The sequence below is a fragment of the Poecilia formosa genome, unplaced genomic scaffold (assembly GCF_000485575.1).
Source record: "Poecilia formosa unplaced genomic scaffold, Poecilia_formosa-5.1.2 Scaffold226, whole genome shotgun sequence".
Lineage (NCBI taxonomy): Eukaryota > Metazoa > Chordata > Actinopteri > Cyprinodontiformes > Poeciliidae > Poecilia > Poecilia formosa.
Genome location: NW_006800165.1, coordinates 171,569 through 181,879, shown reverse-complemented (window position 1 = coordinate 181,879; position 10,311 = coordinate 171,569). Strand labels below are relative to the sequence as shown.

The window sequence follows — 10,311 nt, the reverse complement described above, 5'->3', positions numbered from 1 at the left end:
TGTGTGTGTGAGCAGACTCATCTCCACATATGGATGAGATGCTGATAAACAGGAGATATTGGTTTTTAGAGAGTCAGGTGTGTCACCCAGCCTGCGGTGACTGGAGAACACCGACGTAAATGCAGCCGATGCAGACGGCTGACTGCACTGAGCTCAGTGTGGGTGGAGGGGAGCGGTGGGTCCAATGTGTGATTGCGAATCTGTTTGTTTATCTCTGCTGAGAATAAATAGCATTTTTTTGTCATGCTTGTTGCTGACACAGATGAGAACAGTAGCAGCAAAGCTTCTGTGATCGCTCAGATTTAGCCGGCTAGTGATGTGTAACGCTCTTTTTTTCCCCTCTTTCTTTCCACAGTCCGTTCCAAAACCCATCGCCCTTGAGCCTTGCTTTGGCAACAAAGCCGCCGTGCTCTCCATATTTGTACGGTTACCCAGAGGCTCTGGCGGCATCCCTCCTCCAGGACAGTCTGGTAAGATGCAGCTGCTGACTGCTTTTGCTTTTTTCTTCTTTTTTTTTTTTAAATAAATTTTCTTTGATCTGACATTCTTCCTTTCTGCTGCATTCTGTTGCTTTGGTTAGCTGGAGCATCACAGTTTCAGTCCTTCGGGCTCCCCCAACCCGGTTCACTTCCTTCTCATTTTGTCCTTTGTTGTTCAATTCCTTCTTGGTTTAACAAACACAAACTTTAGTTTTTACTAAAAATAAACAATTTATATTAAAGCTACGGAGACGGATCATCAGACATTTGCACAGACAGGAATAACTTTTCTTAACAGCGCATCAAGTGGGACGTCTCAACGAACATGTCAGGGATGAAGCTGGGCTTTGAAGCCGGGTTTGGCTACAGAACTATATCCTAAGTTCTGAACATCTTACATCTCAATGCATTTCTGAGGATGAAATGACTACAAACCTGCCAGTTTACCCCAAACACGTGGAATAAGGTGTTTGGGGTAAATTTGGTGGAATTTGTGCAACACACAACAGTGTTTCCCCCAGAAAACCTGCTCAGCCTGGCGGGTGGGGCGCTGGGGCAGTCATCCAGCAACCCATCGTGCTTTTGAGTTGAAAAATGTTCAAAGTTGACAGGAAATTTGAAAGTATGGTTAGGTAATTGTAAACGTGTTGGTGGAAGACATTAACAAAACCCAAACAGCAACTATAAAGTCTTAGAAAAGGTGAACATAAAAATACCGAATAAGTAAACAATGCTTAGCCTGGTGGGGTCGTAAGTAAAGCCTGGTGGCCCACCAGGCTTATAATATCCTGCACAAAAAAGATGATGCAGCACCTTATGTTTAAGATGAAAACTTAACGAGACTAGATTTGTTTCCACCAAAATTGTAATGTTTGCTACATTTTTAGCAGGTTCTCTTTCACGCTGCACTGTCAGTCATTTCCCATTCATATGTAATGAAAACTTCACATTTAAAATTAGAATAATACATCAGACCAGTAAAAAAACAAAAACAAAAAAAAGATTTGTAATGAAAAGTATGCTTACTACCTCCTTAAAGGTTATTTTTAAAGTCACTTTTAAGCCAACAAATCTGGGTCGTTCTTTAGGAATACCTGATGTTGTAAATGCAATAAAACCCTGTTACTTTTACAAACTAATTTCAAATTCCGATAAAACGCTGAAATCCTTTACGTCAGAACTGCAACGCAGGCGATGAGATGGCGGTGTCTCTGAGCATCCACCAGCGGCTCACATCATTAACATACATTAACACTCTCTGAGGCGCAGCATTTCCAATCAGCTGTGTTTATCACTTATGATTAATGCAGTTAACCTCACGGAGAACAAATAGCTGGCAGCAGAACGTGAACTCCCAGAGGAGCAGCCGGGATCACACACCCTCCTCGCTCCCGGTGGAGGCTGCACACATTTGCTCGTCATCTGATCTAAGAGCGAGTTTACTTTGGCTCTCATTACCCAAACAAGCCTTCAAACGTAAGCTGGAGTCATCTCTACGGATGTTTGGTGGGGCGTGAGAGCGGCCATCTTGGAAGCAGAGAGAAGACAGATGTGATGGGAGGCCGCAGCGCAGACGACAGAGAGTTTTTGATGCAGCGACCGGATGGGAGACGACTTAACAGCGTTTGTAGCAGGAGCGCAGCTAACACAAGGGGAGCGCTCTGCCGAGAGCCGGGGCCACTTTTGTTTTGACAAAAGGACTTTATGGTAATTAATAAGAGCCCTGGGCGCACGCAGGGTCTGGGGACTGAAACTGTGAGAGGCGAAGCAACATGGTGATAAAAAAAAAAAAAAAAAAAAAAGTTTTTGTTAAAGTCCACGGAGGAAGGAAGCAAGTCAGGCTATCCTGGGGAAAAGGGATAATAAAAATAAATGTTAGATCAAAGGAGAAGAGAAACAGCAGAGAGAGACGGTTGAATGGTGTTGAAAAATTATAGTTGATGGAAAAAGATTAGTACCGACAGAAAGATTAACGATCGGAGGAGTCTGAGGAAAAAACACCAGACCAATGCTACGACTTCTAGCATCAGGTGTAGAGGCGTCCAAAAGTATTCACACCTAAAAACACCAACTTCAGTTTATGTAGATTATTTCTGAAATCACCCTGATTTTATAAAGGGGTTCAAAGCAGATTTCAGTGGAAAAAACAATACTGTAGATTAAGCTAGTTAGCTTAGCTGAAGCTGTGCTAACTAGCTTTAGCATAGACGACCGCTGTAGCATAGCAGAGTGTGTGAGCAGTGTTAAGACCTGGCCCCTGGCTCTGATTGGTTGTTTCTGTAGATGAATACTTAACTGCAACTTTACATCACAAACATTTATGGTGGCAATGAAGCAACATATGTGAAACAACCGAGGACTGTAAATGATTTTCCAAATCGTTGTATGTAACTGACACGTATGTAGCGCTGTACGTCTTCACCTGTTTACGCCGATGTGTGTGTGTGCGTGCGTGTGTGTGTGTGTGCAGGTCTGGCGGTGGCCAGCGCGCTGGTCGACGTCTCCCAGCAGATGTGCGTGGGCTACAAGGAGAAGTCTGGGGGTCTGAGGAGCCGCAAGCAGCAGCCTTCTGCACAGCCGTCCACCTGCATCTGAGCCTACCACCACCCTACACCCAACGCTCTTCATCCCCCCACCCCGCTCCCTCCTCCTCGCTGCTCAGCCTCCCTCCTTCAGAGACTTCTGCCAGCTCCGCTCTGGCAGGGAGAGGTGCATGCTGGGACGTAGTACTGGAACATTTTGATGAGATCAGCAGGTTTTCCCCCCGATTCCCCTACACTCTCTCTCTCTCCTCGTACCAGAACTGACCGGTTCAAAGATGGAGGGATGTGGGGGGGTTCAGGTGGGGGTGAGAGAGGACCAGAGGAGACGCTGACTCCGCCCCTTCCTCCACGTTTTACATTTGTTGACATGGACTGGATGGAGTGGAGGCGGCTCGCTGCTACAGCACATCCTCAGTCTCGTAGTTTCTAAAAAAAAAAAAAACCTCCAGAGACTCTGCAACCCTAAATGTTGATGTTTTAATTTAAATTATTAATTTTTTTGTTATTGTTGTTGTTCTACTTTTTTTTAAATTTTATTTTATTTTATTTCACTTTGAATCGAAGGAACAAACTGGAAAACTACACACTCCAAAAAAAAAAGAAAAAACCCCGCAGCTTCCCCAGCTGCGTCGTTACCCATCTGTAAGCACCGAGTCGAGGCTGCTGACCGGTCGCCCCGGGCAACATAACCGCACATCCAGCAGCCTTCCGGTGGCGACGAACCGCATTTGGATGATTCCCTGCGTGGCCAAAGCCCGACGTTTCCATCCAGAGCCGCCTTCCTGGAACCAGACTGGACAGAGGACAGGAGACGCTCTGTCCGTCTCGGGTCAGCTCAGCAGAGGCCACCGCCCTGCCAGTCTGCTTCCAACGTTTCACACACGGCGAAACGAATCATATGTTCATCCATCGGTAGTTTGTGGACATGAGAAAATGGCGTCTGATAAAAACGTTCTGGCTCCTAAAAGCTAACTCCAGCGGTGATGAACATAATCGGACCAATAGTTCTGTCTCTCGGTTGTTCAAATTATTGATCCTAAATCCTAAATGCATTGCTTTGAATTAGGATTAGTTAGCTGCTCAGTCAGCTGCTCAGTCAGCTGCTCAGTCAGCTGCTCAGTTGTGTACGGCTTCCTGTTGACGGACCAGGATTTATACGGTACCAGACCGATTGGAGCTGAGTGGTCATCATGTCTTATTCCGTTTCTTTGTTGTTTTTCTATATGTGCTGAGTGATTCATTTTACCCCAACATTTTATTTCAGATTCTTTTTTCAGAAAGTCGTAATGAAAACAACCGTTAAAGTCTAGCTGGAGGCCGTGGCACCAAACTCCACTGATTCAACCAGCCGAGGTTAAAAACACTAAATTTGTCGATGAAAAACATAAAGATGCTGCTATGACAAAAAAAGTGAACAATAAATAAACCAATAAACATACTTTAAAAAAATGTAAATTCCTCAGTAAGAGACAACACATCATTTAGCACAGCTGTAAGGCTGTAAAACTACCATCTCTACCCCCTGACTAAATTAAAAGAGGAAAATAGCACTAATAAATGTTTATGCCTACTTTTTATTTTTTCAAAGAATGGAAGATGAGGGAATCAAAGGAATCAGTAAAACTTCTGCCGGTTGTATCAAACAACAGTGTAGTTATTGTTGTGAGTCCATCTGGACGTCGGATCGTCTGCTGTTTTCACCAGAGTTGCATCGGTCAGACGCTTTAGGCCGACTTCCAGTCTACGGTTGTTTTTCTCAAATCTTTGATCTGAAAGATTAAGATTTTCAGCCTTCCTGAAATCTGCTGAATTTGTCTCCCATGTCAGGTTCACTCATACAGCAGCTCTACCAAACACCAGCTATTGTTTTGAATTTCTGTTTGCATCAACAATAGCCTGTATGAAAAGCACAAATCTACTAAATTAAACCCAGCTTTCTGTTGCAGGAGCCTGAGTGAATTTTATATCTGCTTTATTTGAAAACACCTTGCTTTTACTTAAAATGGACAATTGAGTATTTTTCCCCACAGTCGCCATGTTTCCACCCAATTTGCATGTGAATAACAAGCAAACATTTGAAATGTGTGAAACGTGTTCCAGCTACTGGTTTGGAGGGAATCAACCAGACTATGTTAGCCATAATTTAATCTGATGATGATGCTATCCACAACTGTCATAAGCAGGAAGTAGCGGCTGCTAGCTAGCACAGACCACACATCTCAGAAAAAGGTGCAGTCCTTCCCTCCTAGGTGAAGGTTCAGATTTTAAAATTCTTACAAGTTTTGTGCTTCTGGTAAGGCCCAGCAGTGGATGGGAAAGTTTAATATGTTAGAACTTATTTGGCAAATCTGTTTCCATCTCCTCCTTTAGCGCATTAGCTCTTTTTCGGAAAACTCATTTCTTGTGGGCTTTCCGATAAATGCTAGCTTGAACGTTCCTCAGTTTTTTGCGAAACCCAGAGAGGTTTTCCAAATTTTGCCGTTTCCATCCACCGTTTCTAATGCCGATTAAAAAACGGTAACAGTTAACAAAAACACAGAAGAGATTTTTAGTTGTCGCTGCCAAGGAGCATTTCACGGAACCGGAAGGGACCTGATTTTTTTAACTTTTGACTGACCAGTCACCTGTCCAGCTGCATCCTGGTCCAGAGATGATATATTTTTTGTATCGCATCTCCACTTTTTTTTTATTTATCTTTATTTTTTTTTACCTTCAGCTCCATTGTCATTCTCTGTTTCCTCCTTGATGGTCATCTTTTCTGCAGCCACAACACCTGCAGGGTTCTGACAGAAGACAAAGACATAATTCAGTAGAAGAAATCCCCGCTATCCCCCCCCCACCCTACGCCTCACAAGGTTATTAACTTCTCGCCCTCTGAAAAGTGCCGTTATGAAACAGTTTAATAACCTGCGTTGTGCCCTAAAGAGCTTGTTGTGTTTGGTTGCTAGCTCTCCCATGTGCTCGGTGCCGTAGAACTGTGGAGCGTCGATGTGGTCGGTTAAAGGGCGCACTTTTAACGGCGGGAAAAGGTCAGAGCAGAAACCATGAACAAAGTTGACATTCTGTAATTATAAAGTGCCCCACAACTCCACTCAGCAACTCCAGCAGTCACTGTAGCATTAAGAAGTCAACACTACATCTGCTGCTTTTGCTTTTTCTCTCTATTTTTTCCCTCTCCACTCATCATTTCCATCTAAGTAATTTTTTTTAGCGTTTATTGCAACATTAGGAACTACTGTTCATATCTGCTGCTTCTGCTGAAGCGTGGCGTTTTTAAAAGTTTCTCAACATCACACACACATGCACAAAAATGAAGCAGAGGTTATAAAATGCATGTTACTGTTGGATCTTTTTTTTTCCACCATCTTTAAGAAAACAAAGGCCTCCCTTCACCGCTTTGCTGCGCTGGATGTTTAATATCGGAGTTTGCAAAGTCATTCGAAAATGTCGCCGCTTTCTCGCTTTTCACAAACTGATTTGCAAATCAAAGATTCTTCATTTATTACAAATTGGAAAAATGAAAAAAAACAAAAAAAAAACATTCAGTAGTGTGTAATAGATGGCGACCAGAATAAAGATAACCTGCGCAGCCCGGTTACCATGACAATGGGTGATGTCCTGCTGACACTCAGATGGCCGACCCCTGTATTGCTCTGTCTGGCTTTTGCAGCTTTAGCAGGACTTTGAGTCCAACAGCAGCAGCAAATCATGTTTTATTTACTATTGAGTTTCAGCACCTTGGTAACCGCCAAACCACACTTATGTTTGTGTTTTATTTTTCACAAACATCACCTACTATATTTATTATGAAGTAAAACAACTAAAAAGTGTCTCTTTTTAACTCCTAAATGATTGTACAACTAAATGAAATGTTCTTAGTCTCAGGTTTTAGGATAGCTGAGCAGAGCCGGTCTGAAGTGATCCACTGATTGGTTTTGGAGTCGTGTTTCTCGGCATTGATGAAACCTAGAAGCATCAAATATGACCTCAGATTTACCGTCAGCTGCTGTGTTGCCTCAGTGTTCAGATGCATTGTGAGAAAATAGGGGAATGTAAGTGAAATATTCTCTTGGACATTTCACCTCCAACTCTTTTTTTTTTTTTTTTTTTTTTGCTGAGTTAGTGGAACATGTAGGCGGAAACAACCTGCTGGAGTTAGACCTGTAGAGCAGTGCTGGTCAATTTCATCTTAAATTGGGATCACTGCAGCATTTTTACTGGCTAATGTTTATCACAGCAAAACAAGTCCAGTCACAGATTCAGTAGACCTGTTTTTGTTGTTTTTTGCCAAGTCATGAAAAGTTTTTTTTTTTTTTTCATAACATCATAGAGCAGGTTTAGCTCAACTCTTCCATCTTATTCAAGTCTGTTGGATTGTCAGATTTCTTCCATGTTTTCAAAAAATACTCATATTTTGGTTCAATGCCAACAGGTACAATGTTAAATTATTATTAACAAACAAAAACTGAAACAAACAGAATTATCAATTTCCAGTTTCTTGTTTTTTTCCGATACTTTTCCCCCCAATTTTTAGGGGGTAAAAGCTGCCGATTTCTTGGCAATTTTAATTTGTCTTTAAGAACTCATTAGCAGGAAGGCTACGTCGAACTGACATCTTAAATGTTTTCAGCATCTTAAATGTTTTTTGCTTTAGGCTAGCGGTTAGCATACCAAGCATTGCTAAAGAAACGGATGTTTGCCTTAGCAGTCAAATTTCTAAAAGGATTCCAGGACGTCGAGGTCTAGCTTGTTCCATAGCAGAGTGAAAATGAGTTGAAAGCTCAAAAAGATTTAAATTTTTTAAAAAGTGTAACTTTGTTTTTCTCCGCTCCACCTTTCTGTTATCTGCTGAAATTCTGTCTCTCTCACCCTAAACGAGCCACAGACGTTTCTGGACAAGTCTTACATCACTGTGCTTCCCCTGACCTTACGGTAACTTTGAATTGTCTTCACTTTGACCGCATCCACAGTTGTGTCGGACCAATTTTTTAATCTTTATCACTGATCAGGAAAAAAAAAAGAGATTTCTGAGCAAATCAAACCAAAAATCTTCCAGATTCCCCCAACAGTCGATTCCTTGGTTCGTCCCCACTGCACCTTCCAGAGCAGGTTGAATGTTAATCTGTCGATGTTCAGTGGACTGAAGGCTTCCACCAGTAGATCAGAGGATGGTATTTATGTGGACCAGCTGTAGGTAAATGGCATGTGTCTGTCCAGCTGGCAAGGCTTTTTTTTTATTTTTTTTTAGCTTTTTTAGCTATGTTGCTTTTAGATTAAAACTGAAAACTGCACGTTGCTTTGTGTACAACAACGCGAACCCGGCCCGCAACATCTTACCAATGGATTTGTTTTAAATATTGCATGGGGGAATGGCACAGTGACTGCAAGCGGAGACTTTTTGCAGCTACTAAAACAGATTCCCCACACAAGTTCTTACCTTGCCGTGATGTGCTGGCCGATAAGAGTTGTGAATGTCTTTTTTTCTTTTTTCTTTTTTTTTTATGAATTAGTATCACAGGAAGTTGTTTTAGCTTCATTTTATTTGTTTCCTTGCCAACTCAGGCATCATCAGTTTAACAAATCAGATCTAAAGAGCACAAAACATCCCCTGGTATCTGTAAGACTTCAGTCTCTTGACCTTCTCCCTCTGAGTATCACACATGGAAGCTCAGCCCTGACCGAAAACATGAACTTTACTGTTCGAACGCTTCCCGATGTCGCGTTAAAGGACTTCCCCCAGTCCTAAAGTTCAGATTTTCCACACGATTACCTCCCGCCACCATTTGCGGCCACCCAAGTGTGAAGTGGCCCCCGAGCTGCTCTAAATATCCGAGGGGGTGGATGGAGTGTGTGTGTGTGAGTTTGGGGGTGGGGGGACGTGTAGGAACCTTGTACGCTGTCACCTCGGTGCTTGTGTGAAGAAATGGGCAGCTTCCTCCAATCGATCTCACTTACCGAGCCTCAAACTCTGCCAGGTAACTCTCTCACCTCTACATTGGCCTTACTTCCGCTCACTAATCTCTTGTGTTTTCCTCTCGAAGTGTACAGACAAATATTTATAAATCGTCATGGAAATAATGTCTAATTTTAACAGTACAAGTAGATTTATTTTTGTCAAACACTGGCAGCATTAATGCATATTTAAAAAGCTTCGATGCACAGGTTTAAAGCATCCCAATAGGGTCATTGTAAAATCAGGCATTACCCTCTTCTCTTTCTCTCTGTCTCTTTGTATAGCGGCATTATATATATTGAGGAAGTAGTTTGTTAATATGTATAATTTAGCAGTTGCTGTTCTTTATTTGTAAATAATGAGAAAGTATTGTGAATGACTTTTGAATGAGTTTTCAATTCATTTAAGGCAAGTTCCATTCAGGCTTTTAATCATGTGATTACAGCACATTAGCATATTTTGTATGTCAGACGGCACTGTAAGGCAAACCAGCATCACTAAAAGCTGATGAACAACATGTAAAACTTGAGAATGGCTTACTGACCTTGTAATTACTGATGTACATAAAAGAATGACAGAACATTTTGTCTATTATTAAATGTGAAAATTTCACCCACTGCTCTGTGTCCTTCTGTCTGGGTTTCATATTTAAGGGGTTAGTTAAGGATATTAGATGTGAGGGTCTCTGCCGACTGGTCTGGGGTTGCAGTAGATAACGCTTTACTTCAATAGACGACTTCTAGCATTTCAAACGGCTCCAAGCTCATAAAACGATGATTCTATGAATCTTTAAACCATTGTCACTCTTGCATTTGGTGGTTATTAAGACTGAAGCCAATTAAAATCCTTCCATCCGTCCTTTATTTTCCGCTTAATTCCGGATGGGGTTATGTGGTGAAACAGAAAAGCCCAGACTTCCCTCGGACCTGCTCCTCTGGGGGAATCCCAGACCAGAGTTTGTCTCTGAAGTGTCCCCGGGTTTTTCTCTGGGTTTTGTGCCAGTGTGACGTGCCTGGAACACCTTCTCACCAAGCAGGTATCCTCACCAAGATGTCCGGCACCTGAGGTCGAAACTGCTGCGCCGGAGGTCGGTAGCCTTTGCTTACGAGGCGCCAGCGATAAACTGCGTCGCGACGCCCCAGTGTCGACTAATTTTGATCATTTCAAACTTTAAAAAAGGGTGCAGTGCTAAATCTGGCTATCTTGCTTAATAACCTATATTTTACACAAGGCTGAACAGTTTGTTTTTAAGTTATTAGACAAGAACCCGACCGGAAGGGGGGAGAGATATGCGGAAAAGGTGCTGAGGACTGGAGCTGGAGCTGAAGCAGGGGGG

General features: G+C 42.5%; 1 protein-coding gene across 1 annotated transcript in view; it reads left to right on the top strand.

Annotated features, from left to right (window-relative positions):
- The window catches only part of atrn (attractin), a 142,750-nt gene extending 133,163 nt beyond the window's left edge, over positions 1-9,587 (top strand). Inside the window, exons 21-22 of the mRNA XM_016679927.1 lie at positions 356-470; positions 2,950-9,587. Of these exons, the coding sequence (XP_016535413.1) occupies positions 356-470; positions 2,950-3,074 (240 nt within the window). The 3' untranslated portion in view covers positions 3,075-9,587. The remainder of the gene's footprint in view (positions 1-355; positions 471-2,949) is intronic.
- Positions 9,588-10,311: the final 724 nt, after the last annotated feature.